General features: G+C 43.1%; 1 protein-coding gene across 6 annotated transcripts in view; it reads left to right on the plus strand.

Annotated features, from left to right (window-relative positions):
* Positions 1-25,396, plus strand: part of adgrl2b.1 (adhesion G protein-coupled receptor L2b, tandem duplicate 1) — a 111,893-nt gene that overhangs the window by 63,643 nt on the left and 22,854 nt on the right. For 4 of the 6 annotated variants that reach the window (XM_029725427.1, XM_029725423.1, XM_029725428.1 and 1 more), the window contains exons 6-10: positions 9,912-10,214; positions 14,175-14,278; positions 15,102-15,281; positions 18,133-18,171; positions 24,269-24,452. In XM_029725427.1, coding sequence (XP_029581287.1) covers positions 9,912-10,214; positions 14,175-14,278; positions 15,102-15,281; positions 18,133-18,171; positions 24,269-24,452 — 810 coding nt within the window. The remainder of the gene's footprint in view (positions 1-9,911; positions 10,215-14,174; positions 14,279-15,101; positions 15,282-18,132; positions 18,172-24,268; positions 24,453-25,396) is intronic. The other 2 variants (XM_029725424.1, XM_029725426.1) reach the window with 1 other exon arrangement.

Genomic DNA, 25,396 nt, shown 5'->3' on the forward strand with positions numbered 1-25,396 from the left:
AGCCATGGATTACAGGCAACATCCGCATTGAGCTAAAGGCTAGATCTGCCGCTTTCAAGGAGCGGGAGACTATTCGCTTAGAAGAAATCCCGCTATGCCCTCAGACGAACCATCAAACAAGCAAAGCGTCAATACAGGATTAAGATTGAATCCTACTACACTGGCGCTGAGGACTTGAAAACTATTACGGACTACAAAGGGAAACCCAGACGCGAGCTGCCCAGTGACGCGAGCCTACCAGACGAGGTAAATGCCTTTTATGCTTGCTTAGAGGCAAGCACCACTGAAGCACCAGCTGTTCTGGATGACTGTATGATAACGCTCTCGGTAGCCGATGTGAACAAAACCTTTAAACAGGTCAACATTCACAAAGCCACTGGGTAAGACGGATTTCCAGGACGTGTACTCAAACCATGCGTGGACCAACTGTTAAGTGTCTTCACTAACATTTTCAACCTCTCTCTGACTGAGTCTGTAATACCTACATGTTTCAAGCAGACCACCATAGTCCCTATGCCAAAGGAAGCGAAGGTAACCTGCCTAAATGATTACATGCTTTGAAAGGCTGGTCATGGCTCACATCAACAGCATCCTTCTGAACACCCTAGACCCACTCCAATTCGCATACCGCCCCAACAGATCCACAGATGACGCAATCTCAATCGCACTCCACACGGCCCTTTCTCACCTGGACAAAAGGAACACCTATGTGAGAATGATGTTTATCGACTATAACTCAGCGTTCAACACCATAGTGCCCACGAAGCTCATGACTAAGCTAAGGACTCTGGAACTAAACACCTCCCTCTGCAACTGGATCCTGGACTTCCTGACGGGCCGCCCCCAGGTGGTAAGAGTAGGCAACAATACGTCTGCCACGCTGATCCTTAACACTGGGGCCCCTCAGGGGTGTGTACTTAGTCCCCTCCTGTATTCCCTATTCACCCACAACTGGGTGGCCAAAGATGACTCCAACACCATCATTAAGTTTGCTGACGACACAACAGTGGTAGGCCTGATCACCGACAACGATGAGACGTCCTATAGGGAGGAGGTTAGAGACCTGGCAGTGTGGTGCCAGGACAACAACCTCTACCTCAATGTGAGCAAGACAAAAAAGCTGATCGTGGACTACAGAAAAAGGCGGGCCGAACAGGCCCCCATTAACATTGACGAGGCTGTAGTGGAGTGGGTCGAGAGTTTCAAGTTTCTTGGTGTCCACATCACCATCGAACCATCATGGTCCAAACATGCCAAGACAGTCGTGAAGAGGGCACGACAAAACCTTTTCCCCCTCAGGAGACTGAAAAGCTTCTACCCCAAGCCATTACACTGCTGAACAATTCATAAAAATCAAGTGTAGCATAGGTTGTGCGCTCTGCAAACAACGTATCCACTCCGACAATGAGAACGGTAAAGACTGAATGAGAATATAAGCTATTGAACGCATTAACAGAAATTAACCTTAAGCAAAAAAATGTATTATAGGAATTAACAGTAAATGCACTACTGTGATATACACCGTATATGCAAAAGTATGTGGACAGCCCTTCAAATTAGTGGATTTAGCTATTTCAGCCACACCTGTTGCTGAGATGTTTATCCAACATTGGCAGTAGAATGGCCTTACTGAAGAGCTCAGTGACTTTCAACGTGGCACTATCATAGGATGCCACCTTTCCAACAAGTCAGTTTGACAAATTTCTGCCCTGCTAGACCTGCCCGGGTCAACTGTAAGTGCTGTTATTGTGAAGTGGAAACGTCTAAGAGCAACAACGGCTCAGCCGCAAAGTGGTAGGCCACGCAAGCTCACAGAACGGGACCGCGTAGTGCGTAAAAATAATCTATTCTCAGTTGCAACACTCGCTACCAAGTTCCAAACTACACACTGGAAGCAATGTTAGTCGGGAGCTTCATGAAATGGGTTTCCATGGCCGAGCAGCCGCGCACACAAGCCTAAGATCACCATGCGCAATGCCAAGCTTTGGCTGGAGTGGTGTAAAGCTTGCCGTCATTGGACTCTGGAGCAGTGGAAATGCGTTCTCTGGAGTGATGAATCACGCTTCACCATCAGGCAGTCCCACGGACAAATCTGGGTTTGGCGGATGCCAGGAGAGTGGAGGCTGTTATAGCAGCAAAGGGGGAACCAACTGTATATTAATGCCCATGGTTTTGTAATGAGATGTTCGACGAGCAGGTGCCCACATTCTTTTGGTCATGTAGCGTATGTAATGGGGAACTAACAATGAAAGGCAAACAATTCACAAAATGAATTATGAAACAATGAATGTGCACAAATTGGCAGGAGGGAGCGCATTATGGAGCGAGATATGCATTGTGCATCTTAGCCACACTCCCCTTCTTCTTAGACTGTGCCATCCCCACGGCCTCCGCAATGGATTAGTCTCAGCCTCCGCAATGGATTAGTTCACTGAGATGGGCGCGAATAAGACAGGTGTCTTTTGCCATAAAAAAATATAGATATATTTGCTACTGCTCGACTAAAAACAATCTTGGTCGACAGCCTATCGACCAAACGATTGACCAGTCAACTAATTGGCGTCAGCCCTATTTAAGATTCATGGGGACCCACAGTAAAAGTTGTCAGTTGAACCGAATCACTACGATTCTGTGCTTTACAGAGATCTGTAGTCAGTATATTACCACGACTGTGCCTTCTCCTACTATGCCAACAACCTTTGCATCCACCCTTTTTGAAAAGCTCATCCTGCGGAAGCCAGGTAAAGCCGATTTATATATCTATATTAGGTGTTTTAGGGGATAAGACAGAAACCAAAACAAATGGACCTGAATGTTTCCAAATGTATATTTTGTGTGCATATATAACTGTGTTTGTTACCTGTATAATTCCTCAGATATATTCAAAACTCCAAGGATTCATTTGAATTTGCTACAGGGGTATGAGTTTCAGAACACATACATGTGTTGAAGAGTGAAACTCCTCTAATGCTTTCCGAACACACAGGACACCAGTGATCAAAACGTTGATAGTCCACCTCCTTAGAAGGCTGACTGTTTAAGAGATCGTACTGCTCCGACGTGACAAGAAAATGTGCCCCTAAGTGCCACCCTTTACAAAATGTGTAGGGACAAACTTACAAAGGTATTGTCTGAGATTCCTCAAAGACATCGACTCGGGACTTGGTCTAATTAATTCCAAAGACTAATCAGGGGAGCCAATAATTGCCAGGGGCATTTCAAAGTAACGAGGGGAGAAGGGAGAAAATGTATTTGCCTTCGAGGTAGCATTGATCTGAGGAGTAAAAAAGAGGAGTGTTAAATGAATGCCTTCACAGAGAGGAACAGGGCCAATGGAGAACTGTGGGGTTTAGCCACATGGAGAGATCCAACAACCCAAGGAGAAGAAAGGCACAGCTGAGTCGCCGACCATGCCACTGCATACATGGAAAAGGCTAGTTAGTGAGATTATAATCGACTAGATCTCCTTCTGCCTCACAAAACGTGCTGATGTCATAAAGCGCCTCGTCTTGCCTCGCTCTATCGACGTTCTGCTCATTCAATCTGGCTGCTTATAAAACTCAGTTATGCATATTTATTTGAATGCTTTTTAAACTTTGCGTCGACGTGTGGCACGATGAAGAAGCACTTGCTGGGCTCATTAATAAATTGTATCGTGACTGACACACAGTGAGGCTTTTGGGATTGGGCTTTATACTCTTTGAAGCAGAGAAACAAAGGGAATATTTACCAGATCACGTGGGTTGGTCCTTGCCGCTTAGTGGATCAGAAGGAATTAACACATCAGCAAGGAGAGTCATGCAGACCGGAGTCAAGGGTGTGTGTGTGTGTGTGTGTGTGTGTGTGTGTGTGTGTGTGTGTCAGAGGTCAAGGTGCCAGGCGGGTAGTTGGAACGACTCCATTTGTTCCTCTTGTTGCCATGGCACAAGTCTTCATGAGTCTGACTTCCTGATTGGTGGATTGGAATATGTTACTTAAAGTGGACATTTTAAAGAACTGGAAGAGAGAGTGTTCATAGCTGTACAGTATATTTTGTGCTAGCTACCTTTCTCTCTCAAAGTGGCTCCATGGCCTGGTGTCCCTACCGTAGCTATGAGGTGGCCCCAGTCTTCAGTTTCAGCTCTCGTAAATCAGATCACATAGATCCAAATCCTGTCTGGCTGGCAGTAGCAGGGCTTTTTCTGTCTCTTGATCTTTAAGAACAACTGTCAATAACGCCCACAGCAATGCCACAGCAATGCTTGATGTGGTAATCGCCCTAGTCCAGTAAATACAGGTAATAAGCACACATTAGGAGGAAAACAACCTACGCCTTTTCAGTTATTTACTTCATCCACTGTGTGATTTTTTTCTGCCAGAATGACCCATGAGTTATTCCAAATTGTACTAAAGGCAAAGCCGGGAAAAACCTGTCTTCCCAGGGCAGAAAGGGCTATGTGACCTGAGGGTTCACTTAGACCCATTACAGGAGCTACTAGCTACACAGAACTGTTCACTTCAGCGCGTCACACAGGCTCAAGCAGAGCAGGATGAGACTGCATAAAAACAAGCGTATGTAATATTCATGTTTTCTGGGTTTTGTTGTTTCTCTCTATCATTAGCTACTGGTCTGGCGTAGGGATCTTCAAAAAAGCAACACCACAGTTGTGGCTCACCAGTATTGCTGTTTACTCCCTTTTTAAGTTTGAGATATTCAGAGAGAGAGGGAGACTGTCTGGCTGACTGGAAATGGCTAAGCTTAAAACGCACGGATGCACACACACACACACACGTTAACACTCGCAGACACACATACATTCTCACACACACACACACACGCCCACACACTCACTCACCCTCACACCATTCGTTATTCATGGCGTTGCAGTGTAGGCTGGTGGTGCGTTGGTTGTGTCGTGTCCAACAGTTTGGTACAGGCTGTTTTGGCCTCTTATTGCAGTCCTCATAGATGGCCAGATTCACACTTTGAAAAACACTGTGTGAATTAAGAAACACCGCCACAAAGTTTTGGAGGATTCTGACATTTGGAAGTTCATTGAGACTTTGCTTAATTATTGAATCTATTGTTACGCCGATGTAGTGGCACTCAGTATTTGACATTTTCATTCAGTCGATCAACTATTTAATCAACCCTTTCATTTCAACAATCATTGATTTCAAAACAAACCTTGAATTGTCGTAAAGACCGAAATAGCTACTTTCTGCAGAGAGAGAGAGGAGAGTCACAAGACGTTTGTTTCTTCCATGCCACAGACACACTGATGGCCCGTTATTATGTTGTTTCCCTGTCAAACTTTCTTAAATAACCTTTTCATGTCGTTTTCTCAATTCTTTAGAGATAATGGCAAACGTGTCCTTTCCAGAGCCATGAGAAATCTGGCTTTTCTGGAGTTGGGACTTGGCCTTCAAACAATAGGGCTAGCTTAGACAAACAGCATACAGTAGCTATGCCTCTGATCATCTTGTTAGTATTTCATTTTTGGAAAGTAAGAAAAGTGCCCTGCGGTGATGTTAAAATATAGAACTCTAACTTCATCTTTATTTATCATTAGTGGAGAGTATTGCTTAACCCTTTCCTCACTCCCTTGAAGTGCCTTTGCTGCCGATTGTGTATAGTTCATTCTATTTAGTTTTTGCAAGTTCCGACATACATTTTTTTGGTGGACAGTGTTGCCTAACCCTTTATTTGCTTTCTCAATGGCCTCCATTCCACTGCTGTCGATTCCATTATATCTAGTTCATTCTATTCAGTTTTCAAAAGTTCCCAAAATTCCCGACACCGTGCATTTTTCAGAGTGCTACTCAACCTCTGAGCACCTCATGTTATTTATAACAGACATCACTCAACATATGCCACCCAGAGTGTCCTAGCCGTCTGCCTCCCCACCCAGAGGGACTTTAACTAGCTCTTGAGTGAAATGACAGCTAATTGAGGTGGCCCCTCTCTGGCCTGAGTGCTAGCAGAGGACACACAGCTTTCAACCACCATCTGTGAAATGACTCGTCATAATCAAAAGAAAATGATAGAGTGCGGGAGGGCGGTGGATGGAGACATCAAGAGAAATGTAACAGGAAGATGGTCCTCTTTGACAAGTGGTTTAGATTTGGTATATTTATCTTATGTGTTTATTTATTTATCTGTCGCTGTAGAGAGGAAGCGGCCGAGAGGTCAAGTTCGGGCACTAGTAAACTACAACTAGACCAGAATTCCAGTGCTCATCAGTAGCTATGATAGTCTCCTTAGAATAGTGACTCTGGTATGAGTCTTTTTCTCTCAGTATGGTGTTTTGTAGATTCCCTTTAAGTCTTTATTCTCTCACAGCCTCTTGCCTGTCCACAGGGAGAGAGAACACCACCACACAACCTGCTGCGGCATGAATGTCAAATATTCATAAGAGACCTCCTCTCAACATCTGTTCACACAACAATGAACTGGACATATGTCAGACGCTCATTTGCATCCACGCTCAGTGCTCAGAAACGTGAGTGAGCGAGTAGCTGACCGACAGATGGACGCACAATGAAGGAATGAGTACAGCCCAATTAAACACTGCTCCTGCCAGGGGAGAGAAGGTCATTGAATGAAATGTCATAACACAACAACATTGCAACAAGGCTGGTTGATAGGCTGGTTGATCCTGGCTGCCATTTTCTTTCATCCGAAATGTGTCGCTGTCTGGGCCACTTTTTTCCCCCTCCCCGTTTTTCTGAGAAGCGCGGCGTCCGGCTAGATTTAATGCTTTGTTGTTTATGCATTCTGAGGTCTTTCTCAAAAAGCCTGTCATAAACACAGACAGACACAGACAGGGCTTTGTAATGAACTTCCAGATTTCACTGAAATGGAAACACAAAACAAAGACGACCAGTCTCCTGATGGTCTGATTAGCTCCAGAGCTCAGACTCTAAATGTGGGCATTCTCACCATTCAGGTCGGGAGGAAATGGAGATATGTGTTTGATGATGGGGTGTCAGATAGCATGATATTGCCTTTTCCCTGAAGCACCATGGGCCTCTGAAGACGGCACTGCGGGACTTTCACAGTAGCAGACCTCATTCTGGGAAGCTGCCTCTTATCAGCCCCAGCGATCGTGTGGCCGTGGAAATAATATAAGATCAGTAAGGCAAGAGGCAACCAGTGTAGTCATGCACACAGTCACTGTCTCACATACGCGGGTTGCAAGCATACCCAAGCATGCACAATAAACTGTTTTCTATGTACTCTTTTTATATCTATTTTCCTATTTGCCTCTTTCATTCAAATATACATCTACTGTACATTCACAGTTCTGTGATCACACAAATGGGTAGAGACTGTAAAAAAGGCTACAGACTACACCTTCTTGGTTACTACACACACCTACACAGATGTTCTTTATAGCTGTGCATTGAATACAGCAGCAGAGCATTATCGCTGAGGTATGGTTTTTGCCCAGAGCATGGCAGTTTAGTTTCCTCACGCCGGCTTTATCAAAGAGAGAGATGAAACGGACAAGAAAAAAGTCAAATGCAGGCAGGCTTTGTCTTCCCTGTTGACATTTAATCAGCCACTCCCAGGACAGCCAGGCAGATGCTGCTACACTACCTGACCTCTCGTTATTTTGGGGATTGGGTAAAGATAAAAATAGCTGAGATAGCGTAGTGCTGGGGTCGCCCCTGGGTGCACGTTTTGGTTTTTGACCCAGCACTACACTTCTGATTCAAATAACCAAAGCTTGATGAGTTTGTTATTTGAATCAATTGTGTAGTTCCGGTGGGGCCCCAGGACCGATTTTTGTGAAACCTTGGTGTAGTGTTTGCAGGTTTCCTCCTCCTAACTTTGTGCTTTCTGTGCTGGAGCAGAAACAGAACAGAGGGAGGTGGAGGTGGAGTAATACCTGAGTGCTGCAGTAGACTCTTTGTCTCCAGGAATGTATAGGCGTCTCCAGTTGATGTGTAGAGTAGAGCAGCCATCCCTTCTAGAGGTCGACCGATTATGATTTTTCAACGCCGATACCGATGCCGATTGTTGGAGGACCAAAAAGGCCGAAACCGATTAATCAGCCAATTTTTTTAAATAATTTTTTTTACTGTATTTATTTGTAGTAATGACAATTACAACAATACTGAATGAACACTTATTTTAACTAAATATAATACATCAATAAAATCTATTTAGCCTCAAATAAATAATGAAACATGTTCAATTTGGTTTAAATAATGCAAAAACAAAGTGTTGGAGAAGAAAGTAAAAGTGCAATATGTGCCATGTAAGAAAGCTAACGTTTAAGTGCCTTGCTCAGAACATGAGAACATATGAAAGCTGGTGGTTCCTTTTAACATGAGTCTTCAATATTCCCAGGTAAGAAGTTTTATGTTGTAGTTATTTTAGGAATTATAGGACTATTTCTCTCTATACGATTTGTATTTCATATACCTTTGACTGTTGGATGTTCTTATAGGCACTTTAGTATTGCCAGTGTAACAATATAGCTTCCGTCCCTCTCCTCGCTCCTACCTTGGCTCGAACCAGGAACACATCGACAACAGCCACCCTCGAAGCGGTGTTACCCATGCAGAGCAAGGGGAACAACTACTCCAAGTCTCAGAGCGAGTGACGTTTGAAACGCTATTAGCGCACACCCGCTAACTAGCTAGCCATTTCACATCGGTTACACCAGCCTAATCTTGGGAGTTGATAGGCTTGAAGTCATAAACATGCTTGAAGCATTGCGAAGAGCTGCTGGCAAAACGCACGAAAGTGCTGTTTGAATGAATGCTTACGAGCCTGCTGGTGCCTACCACCGCTCAGTCAGACTGCTCTATCAAATCATAAACTTAATTATAATATAATAAACACACAGAAATACGAGCCTTAGGTCATTAATATGGTCGAATCCGGAAACTATCACCTCGAAAACAAAACGTTTTTTCTTTCAGTGAAATACGGAACCGTTCCGTATTTTATCTAACGGGTGGCATCCCTAAGTCTAAATATTCCTGTTACATTGCACAACCTTCAATGTTATGTCATAATTACGTAAAATTCTGGCAAATTAGTTCGCAACGAGCCAGGCGGCCCAAACTGTTGCATATACCCTGACTCTGCGTGCAATGAACGCAAGAGAAGTGACACAATTTCACTTGGTTAATATTGCCTGCTAACCTGGATTTCTTTTAGCTAAATATGCAGGTTTAAAAATATATACTTGTGTATTGATTTTAAGAAAGACATTGATGTCTATGGTGAGGTACACGTTGGAGCAATGACAGTCCTTTTTCGCGAATGCGCACCACATCGATAATATGCAACGCAGGACAGGCTAGGTAAACTAGTAATATCATCAACCATGTGTAGTTAACTAGTGATTATGATTGATTGATTGATTGTTTTTTACAAGATAAGTTTAATGCTAGCTAGCAACTTACCTTGGCTTCTTACTACATTTGCGTAACAGGCAGGCTCCTCATGGAGTGCAATGTAAAGCAGGTGGTTAGAGCGTTCGACTAGTTAACCGTAAGGTTGCAAGTTTGAATCCCCGAGCTGACAAGGTAAAAATCTGTCGTTCTGCCCCTGAACAAGGCAGTTAACCCACCGTTCCTAGGCCGTCATTGAAAATAAGAATGTGTTCTTAACTGACTTGGCTAGTTAAATAAAGGTGTAAAAAAAAAGTTGTAAAAAATCGGTGTCCAAAAATACCGATTACCGATTGTTATGAAAACTTGAAATCGGCCCTAATTAATCGGCCATTCCGATTAATCGGTCGACCTTTAATCCCTTCTAGTGGTGTGGAACTAAAACAGTGAAACTACCTTGAACTTTCCCTGCTGACTGATGTATCTGATGTATGTCTGAAATGTATGAAGGGAGTTCAAGGTAAGGCTGGGTTTTATGAAAGCTATAACCACCACTCTTCTCTCTCATCCTCTCCTAGTGCCAACTACAAAAGATGTCTCCCTCTCATCAGCCCTGCCTGAGACCACCACTCTCATCACCACCACCACGTCCACAGTCAAAGGCCCAGTTAACACCACGATTCCGGCTGACCCCAGGGATGGGAGAGAGAGAGAGGCGGGTAACCCAGCGGAGGACCCCCATGGGACGGCTGACCCCACCGCCCCAGAGATCCCCCCCACCCCCAGGCGCTTCTGTGAGGGAACAACGAAGAGAGGCATTTCCTGGCCCCAGACACACACTGGAGTCACCGTAGAGAGACCCTGCCCCAAAGGAACCAGAGGTACTATCAGGAACTAGGAGGTTGGGGGGGGGGGTGTGGAGGTGTGTGTGTGTGTGTAGTCCTCTGTGTATGAATGTGTTAGTGCTTATTAGTGTGTTTAGACATTGTCTTTCACATAGCCTACCGTACATTGGACAAGGTCCCAAAATGTGATATTCATTACCTACAATATGCTAATAGGGCCAAACAGACAATATAGGAAGATAAAATAAACAGTAAGAGAATGTACAATGTGGTGGCGTAAGGGGATGTATATTATCATTGTTTTTTCAATAATATGGAATGCAGACATGCAGGACATTAAGGCTTACGAAGAATTCAGTAATATATACGGTACAGAGCAGTGGCGGTCAATGCAGTTTAAGATGAGGGAGGATGATTTTCTTTTCATGAGCATAGCCTTATTTCTATTACAGCATATTGGATGACTCTCATTCATATTCCATTCACCCAGTTCAATGTAACAGCGATAGGTTTAGGCTACTACATGATACTGAATGTCCCCTATACCCCACACACTCTTGCATGCATTTAGCTGATATAGGGTGTAATCATTAGCCCAACATCTGCAAATTAGTGTTTCTGTTGGACATATTCAGGTATGTTTATCCCTGTTGTGTTCCATTTGCTTCCGTTTTTAAGATTTTTTTCCCCAACCGAATTGGCAAAATGAATACAGTGAGGGAAAAAAGTATTTGATCCCCTGCTGATTTTGTACATTTGCCCACTGACAAAGAAATGATCAGTCTATAATTTTAATGGTAGGTTTATTTGAACAGTGAGAGACAGAATAACAACAAAGAAATCTAGAAAAACACATGTCAAAAATGTTATAAAATGATTTGCATTTTAATGAGGGAAATAAGTATTTGACCCCTCTTCAAAACATGACTTAGTACTTGGTGGCAAAACCCTTGTTGGCAATCACAGAGGTCAGACAATTCTTGTAGTTGGCCACCAGGTTTGCACACATCTCAGGACGGATTTTGTCCCACTCCTCTTTGCAGATCTTCTCCAAGTCATTAAGGTTTCGAGGCTGACGTTTGGCAACTCGAACCTTCAGCTCCCTCCACAGATTTTCTATGGGATTAAGGTCTGGAGACTGGCTAGGCCACTCCAGGACCTTAATGTGCTTCTTCTTGAGCCACTCCTTTGTTGCTTTGGCCGTGTGTTTTGGGTCATTGCCATGCTGGAATACCCATCCACGACCCATTTTCAATGCCCTGGCTGAGGGAAGGAGGTTCTCACCCAAGATTTGACGGTACATGGCCCCGTCCATCGTCCCTTTGATGCGGTGAAGTTGTCCTGTCCCCTTAGCAGAAAAACACCCCAAAGCATAATGTTTCCACCTCCATGTTTGACGGTGGGCAGCATTCCTCCTACTCCAAACACGGCGAGTTGAGTTGATGCCAAAAAGCTCCATTTTGGTCTCATCTGACCACAACACTTTCACCCAGTTGTCCTCTGCCAATGAACATCTGAATGATTCAAACTTCAGACGGGCATGTATATGTGCTTTCTTGAGCAGGGGGACCTTGCGGGCGCTGCAGGATTTCAGTCCTTCACGGCGTAGTGTGTTACCAATTGTTTTCTTGGTGACTATTGTCCCAGCTGCCTTGAGATCATTAACAAGATCCTCCCGTGTACTTCTGGGCTGATTCCTCACCGTTCTCATGATCATTGCAACTCCACGAGGTGAGATCTTGCATGGAGCCCCAGGCCGAGGGAGATTGACAGTTCTTCTGTGTTTCTTCCATTTGCGAATAATCGCACCAACTGTTGTCACCTTCTCACCAAGCTGCTTGGCGATGGTCTTGTAGCCCATTCCAGCCTTGTGTAGGTCTACAATCTTGTCCCTGATATCCTTGGAGAGCTCTTTGGTCTTGGCCATGGTGGAGAGTTTGGAATCTGATTGATTGATTGCTTCTGTGGACAGGTGTCTTTTATACAGGTAACAAGCTGAGATTAGGAGCACTCCCTTTAAGAGTGTGCTCCTAATCTCAGCTCGTTACCTGTATAAAAGACACCTGGGAGCCAGAAATCTTTCTGATTGAGAGGGGGTCAAATACTTATTTCCCTCATTAAAATGCAAATCAATTTATAACATTTTTGACATGCGTTTTTCAGGATTTTTTTGTTGTTATTCTGTCTCTCACTGTTCAAATACACCTACCATTAAAATTATAGACTGATGATTTCTTTGTCAGTGGGCAAACGTACAAAATCAGCAGAGGATCAAATACTTTTTTCCCTCACTGTACATCCCTGATCATGTGTAAACATAGTTCACTTTCATAGCAGCCACATTTTATTCCCTATCGCATCTATGCTCTCTCCTCCTCTAACCTTTTCCCTTCGCTTGTGGACTTCAATGCACAACACATGACCAGCTGTATGTGACCAGGCAAAAAAATCTTTACAAGCAAAACCATATCATAACCGCTACACACAGCCTACATCGTTGTCACCATATTAGCTAAGGTAACATCGTAGTCAACAATTAAACTACAATTGTGCAGTGACGTTAGTGTACAGTCAGTAAGCAGTTTAGCACTTACACCGGCACGCCCTGGTGGTAATAAATGAGTAATACCAAATGCTTACCTTAACTTGGAAGAGTTCCAGTATTGTGTTGGATAGTCATAGCCAGCTAATAAACATAGCATCCCTCTGTTTGAGCAGGGTGTTTGAGTAGGCTAAACTAGCCAGCTGCATTTGCCAGCTAAGTGAAACTGAAAGGGAAAAAAATTACTCTCTCTCTTGCTTCTCCTTCATTTTGGAAGAAATTAATTTGTTTAAAACTGTTAAAGTATTGTCTTTCTCTCTCTTTGAATCAACTACTCACCACATTTTATGCACTGCAGTGCTAGCTAGCTGTAGGCTATGCTTTCAGTACTAGATTAATTCTCTGATCTTTTGATTGGGTGGACATGTCAGTTCATGCTGCAAGAGCTCTGATAGGCTGGAGGACGTCTTCCAGAAGTCATAATTGCTGTGTAAGTCTATGGAAGGGGATGAGAACCATGAGCCTCCTAGGTTTTGTATTGAAGTTGATGTACCCAGAGGAGGACGGAAGCTAGCTGTCCTCTGGCTACACCATGGTATCTACTGTAGGCCTTCATTGCAAAATAGTGTGTTTTTATAAATCATTTGGTGACGTGATTATATTTAGTATCGTTTTATCTAAAAAAGGATAACTTTGTAAATGTTTCAAGTTTTATTTATTTTATAAAATTCAATGAGGAGGATGGTCCTCCTCTTCCTCCTCTGAGGAGCCTCCACTAGTACAGAGCATCTAATGGCAACTGTATTAATTGACAACCAGCAATTAGACCAGTGGTATATTCAATTTTTCAAGATTTTTACATCAACAAATAACCTTAAATGTATTTAATTTTCATCTCGTATCAAAATGAAAAGAAAGCAATAAATAAATGTACCTAATACATTTTATTTTTATTTTGGGGGGGGGACCTCGCTGCAGTTCCCCTGACATAACCCCAACTTTGAATACCACTGAATTAGCCTATAAGAAGACAGACAATGATTCCTACAGTATAAAGATGAACTGTATGAGAATATCTCACTGCTCAGTGTCCACTGTTAGACAGTACAGAGCTGGCAACCTTTCTCGTTCCTACTGGTCAGCCACTTTTTGCATCATTGCTTTTTTGACCACGGCTGACCTCAGTCGTTTGTTTTTCCTGAGAAACATGTTGAGAGGAGGACAGGAATGGTAGGAGGGTGAAGAGTTGGCCTAACCTCTGTTAAATACATTTTGATTTAACCTTTATTTAAACAGGCTATACTCATTGTGATGCAATCTCTTTTGCAAGAGAGAACTGTTCAAGATGGCAGTGGTCAGCAACGTTACAAAAATGTACACAAATAAATGCACACAGACATTAAAAACAGACGATAGGGTTGTGTAATGGTTGTCTTTGTTGTGCGTTTCTCCAGGCATTGCCTCCTACTTCTGCACGGTGGCAGGGGGGACCTGGAACCCAAAGGGCCCTGACCTCAGCAACTGTACCTCCCACTGGGTCACTCAAGTGGCACAAAAGGTTGGTCAACAATGTCCCCCCCCCCATGGCTCTGGTGACAGGGAGGGAAGGAATAAAACACGTCAACTTTCCTCTTCTACTTTATCAGAAAGGGCACGGTGTATCTGTCATTTTATGGCATCTTGTTGGTTTTAACACTAAATAAGGGGCTTGCCCATACATATACTGTATTCCACTGAATGCCTTATAGATGTAAACAAAATACACATTTAATGCACGTCTTTATATTTTTCTTGCACACTGTGGATTGCTTTCTGTGGGCTATAGCTAGCAGCATTAATATTGATTTGAGTTTAAATCAGTATGTGATACATTACCTGTACATTACCTGACTCTGTGATGCCTATCATCCAAAGATGTTTCACCAATGACCATGAGCCTTTTCCTGCTGTGCTGTTTTCTTCCTTTATCCACATTAAATCAGTATTATAAACTGGGTGGTTCAAGCTCTGAATGCTGATTGGCTGACAGCCGTGGTATATCAGACCGTATACCACGGGTATGACAAAACATTTATTTTTACTGCTGTAATTACTTTGGTAACCAATTTATAATAGCAGTAAGGCACGAGGGTTTGTGGTATATGGCCAATATGCCACGGCTACGGACTGTGTCCAGGCACTCCGCGTTGCGTCGTGCATAAGAACAGCCCGTAGCTGTGGTATATTGGCCATATACAACACCCCCTCTTGACGTATTGCTTATGTATCCATTGTTGGCACATAGTTAACATACCACATACCAGGTACAGTATTTAGTAGGAAACAAGTAATTAAAAGCTTAAACAGGACCTTTAATATTGCAGTTTTTTCTCCAACTCCAGATCCGTAGTGGGGAGAATGCGGCTAACCTAGCCAATGAGCTGGCCCACCACACGCAGGGTCCAGTGTTCGCCGGTGACATCAGCTCATCAGTGCGTCTCATGGAGCAGCTGGTGGACATCCTGGACGCTCAGCTCCAGGAGCTATGCGAAAAGGACTCAGCTGGGCGTAGCTTCAACAAGGTAATATAAAACAATTTATGTCATTTAGCAGACGATTTGAGTGCATGAATCTGAGTATATGTGACCCCAGGTAGGCTAGTTAGTACGAGAGCCGTACACTGTATAAACGTACGTATATCTCTGGGTGGGTAGTATTTCCTCCTCTCCTGCCCTCCCTTTGCTCCACCTTTGACTCTACATAGGTTAAGCCACTCATTAGCCCTCCCCACACTTCTCCTTCCAGGTGAGGTTAGGGGGAGGAGGGGGAGGAGAGGCCGGCCCAGCCCATAGGGGGAGCTGTGGCTGTGGAGAGGGAGGAAGCTCATTCTTCCAGCCCCCCCTCTTCTTAGTAATTACTGGGTTCTGAAACGCAGCCTTCTCACCTGGCAGCTCTGACTTAGAGCTGATGGATAGCAGCCCCCCGCTAGCCAACACAAAGAATAACTCCTCTCTACCATCTCCACCCTCACCAACTTCTAAAACCAAAGTTGCACCCCTGGAGACGGTCATATGGAGAAATGAATTAGTTTTACAGTGCTATTCAGAACCTAAAAGTGAAATGATTTGTTGTCTTTGTTACTTTTGGGTTAGCTAGTCCTAGACTGAATCTTTCTGTCTATGTTCTGGCTGTACTCTCTTAAAACTGCACAGTACTATACTCCTGCAGCCACGATGTAGCTAGCTGTGGGAATAATGAAGCAGTTTCCTTTGACTGAGACGGAGACCATTCAACAAAAGGCTCGACAATAAAACCCAAAGCTGGCACTGTTATAACCTCAGTGCCCTAGAATCCAAATGACCATCTCCTGCTTTGTTTATTTTTTCAGTGCTTTATAAAGCATTGACGTGTCTTTGGCTATGCCGGATTAAGTGATATGACATGCTATTCTATAAAACCCTTTCTCTGTAATTAATATTACCTGATTAAGCAAATCATGTAAATGTAATTAACTAGAAAGTCGGGGCACCCCGAAAGAGTGTTTATAGAGCTGTTATCTTCCGAATAAACTCTTAAAGACCTAGTAATATTTTACATCAATAGCAGTCAATATTAATCGTCACCTTATTTCAGTCTCATCTGAAAGTTGTAAATTCTTGATTGTCTTCACAAACCCTGGCTTACAAGTTGAATCAGCAATACAAACTTTGGTTTAATTATTTATTTACTAAATACATAAATAATCACACAGAATTACATATACACAGAATGCAAATGATGTCATACAGAAAACATCCCTGGTGGACGGAGCCGACATGACTGCTGGTTACACAAAGGAAAGGGTGTTGGGTTTGAGTGAAAGAGCGGGAAGACTGAGGAACAAAGGGAGAAGCTATGCTATCGTAAATACAGTATCTTATGCATTCTAAATTACCACCCATTTGGAAAAGGAAAATGCAATAAATATTTACTCCGAGCTGCGCCTCAATAGGTTGGTTGTAGATGGAAAGCCGTGTTGCCCAACCGATATCTTCCTGTCCTCGGAAGAATGTCTCTGGTGGTAAACTGGCTACTTGGCAGTGTCGTGTTGTTTGTTAGGAGAGATCCTTTGTCCGTCCTTTCCTAGCCCACGTTTACAGTGGCCGCTGCTAACTCAACAGCTAGGAGGTATCACTTCTGTGGTGAATAAGAGTTCAAAGTTCATACCATTCGCAACCAAAGCTCACGCTGAGGTTGGCTTAGTTCTGTAGTTGACATGTTAGTCCTTTTAACGTGGAACCGTCGTCCTCACGTCCATGGAACAGCTTATTATCTGAATCCTTCTGACATTGGACCGTCACCCTAATGTACCCGGAACAGCTTATTATCAGAATCCTTCTGACATCGGACCGTCGCCCTAATGTACCCGGAACAGCTTATTATCTGAATCCTTCTGACATCGGACCGTTGCCTTAATGTACCCGGAACAGCTTATTATCTGAATCCTTCTGACATCGGACCGTCGCCCTAATGTACCCGGAACAGCAAGTTATTCGCCCTTTTAACGCAGAGGCTGCAGGCCTCGCGTACCCGGAACAGAAGGTTACATTTTCATCAAGGGCTTATATAGTGGAGGGAGAGAAGGGTGTGTTTCATAGTTTATAACCCATGTCTCTTCACAGGGGCGGGCCACTGATTGAGCAGAGCTCTAACCTTATGAAAACCCAATTCTCTCATTTGGAAGCTAAAATTACATTTCATCTTTTCACAAATAGTTTCATATTTAAACATTTAAATTACACAACAATTCCATGTGAATCTGATAACTATAATGTGTAGACTTTCCACGATACAGTTTATGTCATCCTATCATTAATAAGAATGTCTCAGATGACAACCGAACTGACATCATATTCTTTAAGTACCAACGCAAATTTAAACTGGTTGGATTACCAAAATATGGTTCCTTTCCCCCCACCTTTTGATCATCCCCGACTCTCTATGTTTAACAAAGGCTTTTCAAGAGTCCTTCAGTAGAGTCAAGAGAGGAAAAGGAGAAAGGTATTTATGGGGGGGTCATAAACCTTACCCACAGGCCAACGTCATGACAGCATCGTTAATGCAAAGCGTAGGAATTGTATCTCAGCGATTCCCCATCTACAACGCTATGCTGTACAGCTCTGTCTTGGCCGGCCAAGCCCTTGTAGTTATGTAAGCTAGATACATCTTCCGAAATACATTTTAGAATGATGCATAATATACAGCGAGCTTCTTATTTCATCTACCTAACATAAGGTTTATATATTATAATTTCCATCCTGATTCAAGTGGGGTAAGTGGTGTATTTTAGGATATCTGTATTCTAAAGACATAGACTAACCTCCTTTTCCCTCCAAGCTCTTTGCTTCCTAATAGTATGCCTCTTGTTCTTAATCCTCACTTTGTGTTAAAAAGCTTCAAAAGAGAGAGAGGACTTGCAGGGCATATATGAAGGTACTGTATATCTGCTGGTTCCACATAGACACCTTTGCATCTTAAAGTATCCACAATATGCTCAGTAGCATGAAACATTGGTGTCTGTCTGTCTGTGATTATCTGCTGGCTTGTCTGTATGCACAACGCATCTGCTTCTCAACCTGTCTCTCTGCTTGTGCATCTGACAGCCTGTCTATCTGCCTGTGTGTCTGCTAGCCTGACGGTATGTCCATCTATCTCTCTACCCCTCAACTCACCTGTGTGTCTGGTCTGTCGATCTGCCTGCCTGTCTGTCTGTCTGTCAATATCTCTGCCTGTCTGTCTGTCTATAAGTCAATATCTGTCCTATCTCTTATCTCTCTCTATTCCCCTCCCTCTTTGTGCGTTGTATGAGTAATTGCCTTCCCACGGCCGTAATTGTAGCTCCCTGTCAGCCAGAAGTTTGATCAAAGTGGCAGTGTACTCAGTTTTTCACTTGCTTACGCTTTACCATTTCCAGCCTCTCCTTGTTCCTCCTCTCGCTGACAAAAGTGCCAATTTTTGTGTTTGTTTGATGGATTCATTTTCAGTCCCATTAATGTGTTTGTGTTCATACAGGATTTGTTGGGTCTTTTCATTCCTTTCTCTCTCCATGCCATTTTCCTTTCCTCAGAGTTTATAATCTGAGAGCAGGTCCTGTTGAAAGAAGCGGTTCTGGCGTAAACACACAGGGGGCCTGCCTTGCACGAAACAAACCAGCCTTCTCAGACCTCTGTCTCTCTCTTTAGTCTCTAAGTTTGACTGGTGGGAGCATTCTTCACCATGAGTTAGGGCTGTTTTTACTGAGGTCTCTTTTACTGTAAGAAATTGGGTTACACTGCATGTCACCGTCAACTTGATTTAAGGGTGTCTTCTTTATTCATCAATAGGCAATGTAAGTGAAGTCAGCACCACCACCACCCAAGCATTTCCAGCTCACTGTAGGGCATCTTGGGTAACACCCTTGTGATTGGTGTGTGGTGGGACCGCCACCCAGGCGTGAATTATATTTATTAAAGAGGACTCAATCAGAACAGAGGTTTTTTTTCTTTCTTCGTAACGCTGCCACAAATTAAAGACATCGATTATTTGTATTTCTTTTTTGTTCCTCATTCTTCATGCCTACAAGGAAAGGGGTACTCACCAGGAGGATGGACCCATTGAGTGTTGATTTGTTTGTCTGGGGTGTAACGGCCCTAGCCCTGAAATCACTACTGCTACTCTGACTCCTTCTATCTCTTCCTATCCTAACCTATCCAACTCTGACTTAGCTCTAGGTAATAATGGTAGCCAGCCATGTGGTTGGTTTACTTGTTGTGGTGATTGGTTAATCATCAGTCTGGTTTGATAGCGAGGGGCTACAGTGTTTATTCGCCCCACTGGTTAATCCTGACAAAAGGGTAATTGTGCCTATGGTCAATTAGTGTGTGTGTGGATGATAATCACAGCTTTGCACTAATTGGTACATTGAGTGACTGTTGTTATTGGCTAATTACCACTATAGTGTAGCCTGGGCCTCTGCTGTGGTTAATGTCACCTGTGGTTAAATTGTCACTGGTTTATCGGGTCATGGGTTGATATGGATTTGTGGGGAAATTATGCTGATGGATATGTTTATCTGTGGGGGTAGCGCTGCTGTGTGGGTATGGATATCAGCTATATGGGAGTCATCAATTGGCTAGCGTTAGTGTGGGAATGGATATACAGTGCATTCGCAAAGTATTCAGACCCCCTTTTTCCACATTTTGTTACATTACAGCCTTATTATAAAATCGCAACAAAAAAATTCTCCCTCATCAATCTAACCACAATACCCCATAATGACAAAGCAAAAACTGTTTTTTATTTTATTTTAGCAAATGTAAAAAAAAAACTGATATCACTTTTACATAAGTATTCAGCCCCTTTTACTCAGTACTTTGTTGAAGCACCTTCGGCAGCAATTAACACCTCGAGTCTTCTTGAGTATGACGCTACAAGCTTGGCACATCTGAATGTGGGGAGTTATTCCCATGCTTCTCTGCAGATCCTCTCAAGCTCTGTCAGGTTGGATGGGAAGCGTCGCTGCACAGCTATTTCAGGTCTCTCCAGAGATGTTTGATCGGGTTCAAGTCCGGGCTCTGGCTGGGCCACTCAAGGACATTAAGAGACTTGTCCTGAAGCCACTCCTGCATTGTTTTGGCTGTGTGCTTAGGGTCATTGTCCTTTTGGAAGGTGAACCTTCGCCCCAGTCTGAGGTCCTGAGCGCTCTGGAGCAGGTTTTTATTAAGGATCTCTCTGTACTGTGCTCTGTTCATCTTTCCCTTGATCTCGACTAGTCTTCCAGTCCCTGCCGCTGAAAAACATCCCCACAGCATGATGCTGCCACCACCATGCTTCACCATAGGGATGGTGCCAGGTTTCCTCCAGACGTCACGCTTGACATTCAGGTGAAAGAGTTCAATCTTGGTTTCATCAGACTAGAGAATCTTGTTTCTCATGGTCTGAGAGTCCTTTGATGCATTTTGGCAAACTCCAAGCAGGCTGTCACGTGCCTTTTACTGAGGAGTGGCTTCCGTCTGGACACTCTACCATCAAGGCCTGATTGGTGGAGTGCTGCAGAGATAGTTGTCCTTCTGGAAGGTTCTCCTGTCTCCACAGAGAAAGTCTAGAACTCAGAGTGACCATCGGGTTATTGTTCATCTTCCTGACCAAGGCCCTTCTCCTCCGATTGTTCAGTTTGGCCGGGCGGCCAGCTCTAGGAAGAGTTTTAGTGGTTCCAAACGTCTTCATTTTAAGAATGATGGAGGCCACTTTGTTCTTGGGGACATTCAATGCTGCATACATGTTTTGGTACCCTTCTCCAGATCTGTGCCTCGACATAATCCTGTTTTGGAGCTCTACAGACAATTCCTTCGACCTCATCGCTTGGTTTTTGCTCTGACATGCACTGTCAACTGTGGGACCTAATATAGACAGGTGTGCACCTTTCCAAATCATGTCCAATTAATTGAATTTACCACAGGTGGACTCCAATCAAGTTGTAGAAATATCTCAAGAATGATCAATCAAAACAGGATGCACCTGAGCTAAATTTCAATTGTAAATACAGTACCAGTCAAAATATTAGAAACACCTATTCATTCAAGGGTTTGTTTTTACTATTTTCTACATTTGTAGAATAATAGTGAAGACATCAAAACTATGAAATAACACAAATGGAACCAAAAAAAGAGTTCAACAATGCGAAATATATTTTAGATTCTTCTAAGTAGCCACCCTTTGCCTTGATGACAGCTTTGCACAGTCTTAGCATTCTCTCAACCAGCTTCACCTGGAATGCTTTTCTAACATTCTTGAAGGAGTTCACACATATGCTGTGCACTTGTTGGCTGCTTCTCCTTCACTCTGCGATCCAACTCATCCCAAACCATCTCAATTGGGTTGAGGTCAGGTGATTGTACAGGCCAGGTCTGCTGATGCAGCACTCCATCACTCTCCTTCTTGGTCAAATAGCCCTTACACAGGCTGGAGGTGTGCTGGGCCATTGTCCTGTTGAAAAACAAATGATAGTGCCACTTAGCGCAAACAAAAAGGAATGGCGTATCACTGGAGAATGATGTGGTAGCCATGCTGGTTAAGTGTGCCTTGAATTCAAAATAAATCACTGACAGTGTCGCCAGCAAAGCACCCCCATACCATCACACCTCCCATTGCTTCATGGTGGGAACCACACATGCGGAGATCATCCGTTCACCTGCTCTGCGTCTCACAAAGACACAGCGGTTGGAACCAAAAATCTAAAATTTGGACTCATCAGACCAAAAAACTGATTTCCACTGGTCTAATGTCCATTGCTTGTGTTTCTTGGCCCAAGCAAGTCTCTTCTTATTATTGTTGTCCTTTAGTAGTGGTTTCTTTCCAGCAATTCGACCATGAAGGCCTGATTCACGCAGTCTCCTCTGAACATTTGATGTTGAGATGTGTCTGTCACTTGAACTCTGAAGCATTTATTTGGGCTGCAATCTGAGGTGCAGTTAACTCTAATGAACATCCTCTGCAGCAGAGGTAACTCTGTGTCTTCCTTTCCTGTGGTGGTCCTCATGAGAGCCAGTTTCATCATAGCGCTTAGTTTTAGTGTCTGCACTTGAAGAAACTTTAAAAGTTCTTGAAATGTTCCATATTGACTAACCTTCATGTCTTAAAGTAATGATGGACTGTTGTTTCTCTTTGCTTATTTGAGCTGTTCTTGCCATAATATGGACTTGATCTTTTACCAAATAGTGTTATCTTCTGTATACCACCCCTACCTTGTCACAACAATTTTTGTTTTAATTTAACTAGGCAAGTCTGTTCAGAACAAATTCTTATTTACAATGACAGCCTACCCCGGCAGCACCCAGACGATGCTGGGCCAATTGTGTGCCACCCTATGGGACTCCCATTCATGGCTTGTTGTGATACAGCCTGGATTCAAACCAGGGACTTTAGTGACGCCTCTTGCACTGAAATGCAAGAGGCAAGACCACTGCGCCACTTGGGAGCCCTATAAACACAACTGATTGTCTCAAATGCATTACGAAGGAAAGAAATTCCACAAATTAACTTTTAAGAAGGCACACCTGTTAATTGAAATGCATTCCTGGTGACTACCTCATGATGTTGGTTGAGAGAATGCCAAGAATGTGCAAAGCTGTCATCAAGGCAAAGGGTGGCTACTTTGAAGATCTCAAATATAAAATATTTTTGTTTAGCACTTTTTTGCTTACTACATGATTCAATATTGTATTATTATTTCTTAGTTTTTATGTCTTCACTATTATTCTACAATGTCGAAAATAGCAAAAATAAAGAAGATACCTGGGATGAGTAGGTGTGTCCAAACTTTTGACTTGTACTGTATGTGGGGCGGTAGCGTAGCCTAGTGATTAGAGCGTTGGACTAGTAACCGAAAGGTTGCAAAATCGAATCCCCGAGCTGACAAGGTACAAATCTGTCATTCTGCCCCAAACAAGGCAGTTAACCCATGGTTCCTAGGCCGTCATCGAAAATAAGAATTTGTTCTTAACTGACTTGCCTAGTTAAATAAATGTAAATAAGGTATTTCTGTTTTTATTTTTAATAAATGTAGCAAATTTGTCTAAAAACCTGTTTTTGCTTTGTCATTATGGGGTATTGAGTGTAGATTGATAACAAAAATATATATTTAATCCATTTTACAATAAAGATGTCATGTAACAAAATGTGGAAAAAGAGAAGGGGTCTGTATACTTTCCGAATGCACTGCAGATAAGCTACATGCGAGTCATCAATGGGGCTAGCGTTAGCACTGCTGTGTGGATATGATATAGATAAATATGCTAAGGTACATGGAAGTTGTGAACTCTCCTGCACAGGGTCACAGTGACCTCCATTTTTATCAACATTTGATACTTTTTCTCGTGAGGGTTTGGAATGTTTTGCTTACTTACTGCTTATCAGCCAAGCAGGAAATGAAAGGATTGCCATTGAAAACAAGCAGAATTATGCCCTTCTTTACTTTGACTGCTACCCATGAAACAAATGGATTCATTTTCTTGATAACATTTTCCCCTCTAGGAAGGAAAAGCTGCACATTTCAAGGCCATAATGACCAGATCCTGTTATGGAATATATTTATTGTTAGCAAAGAGGAAAGATAATTGCTCTTTGGGAAAAATAAGATGTTAAAGAACAGGAACTGAGAGAGTACTATTGTGGAATAACTGCTCCATTCATTTGAAAAACATTTGGTTTGTGTTTGAACTTCCCCTCTGGCACAGTTTTGTTATTCAAAAGAAAATAAATGGGTCTAAACCAGGAAAGTGGGGAGACAACATCCTGTAGTTTTTATTCTGTGACCACCATGCCATCTTTAAGTAATGTTTTAATTTGAATGAATCTTCATATCATCTTTTAATTCCATTGACTGTATTTGTTGAATTTTTTGGTTGTCGCTTGTCCTTACTTGCCATCAGCATCATATGCTTTTCTTGCCCCCTTTCTGCCTGTATGCTGCAGGCATGAGTAGAAGTTATGAGGTATCCATTTTTTTTAAAGCGACAAAGGTCTGACATTTGACTTGTTTCCACGGATACAGGCCATTGTGGATACGGTTGACAACCTCCTGAGGCCGGAAGCCCTGAAGTCCTGGGAAGACATGAATTCCACGGAGCAAACGCACGCCGCCACCATGTTACTGGATACCCTGGAGGAAGGAGCCTTCATCCTTGCCGACAACCTGATTGAGCCCGCTGTAGTCAAAGTGCCTGCAGACAACATAAGTATGTATTTTTTTTTTTTCTACCCCCCCTGCCCATCACTCATAAAAAGGAAAAACTAGACAGACACGTCTGCCAGTTACAATCCACAGTTTTAATGATTATTTTCCTTTGTATTATCTCCCCCTGTCTTGGAAGAAAATTACTTTGACCTCAGTACTAAAATTGCCTTTTTTTCTACAGTTTGTTATGTTCAAGGAAGTGGAAGTTAACATTCACAACCATTCTGTAGAAACATACTTCTGCTAGACCTCAGGGCTTCTTTTCCATGGGCTTATTCATTCTAGACAAGAACCTGGACAGCTATTCCTCCAGGAGAGAGGCAAAGTGGTTTTTAGAAAGACCAAATTTAGTTGAAGTCACAGTAGGAGGTTTGATGTCTCGCTCAGCGCCAGGCAAGCTAATATGTTCTCACAGGCAGTTTATTAGCAATGTGATCTCATTCATTTAAGTCAGCTTTGTGCAGTGAACTGTCATTTTCCCTACACAAGCCTCTTTGTTGCCATGGTTATGAGTTCCCCGCTGCCTTTTTCTTGCATAGTTAAGTAGGGGCATTGAATTTGTTCTGCAAGATGAACTGTCTGGTCTTCTCATGGAAAATCAATTGAATCATTTGATACAGTACATGACCAAAAGTATGTGGACACCTGCGCATCGAGCATCTCATTCCAAAATCATGATCAGTTGGCGTTCCAATTCATCCCAAAGGTGTTCGATGGGGTTGAGGTCAGGGCTCTGTGCAAGCCAGTCAACTTTTTCCACACTGATCTCGACAAACCTTTTCTGTATGGACCTCGCTTTGTGCACGGGGGCATTGTTATGCTGAAACAGGAAAGGGCCTTCCCCAAACTGTTTCCACAAAGTTGGAAGCACAGAATCGTCTAGAATGTCATTGTATGTTGTAGTGTTAAGATTTCCCTTAGCCTAGTCCGAACCATGAACCACAG

Source organism: Salmo trutta, chromosome 31, assembly GCF_901001165.1.
Source record: "Salmo trutta chromosome 31, fSalTru1.1, whole genome shotgun sequence".
NCBI lineage: Eukaryota > Metazoa > Chordata > Actinopteri > Salmoniformes > Salmonidae > Salmo > Salmo trutta.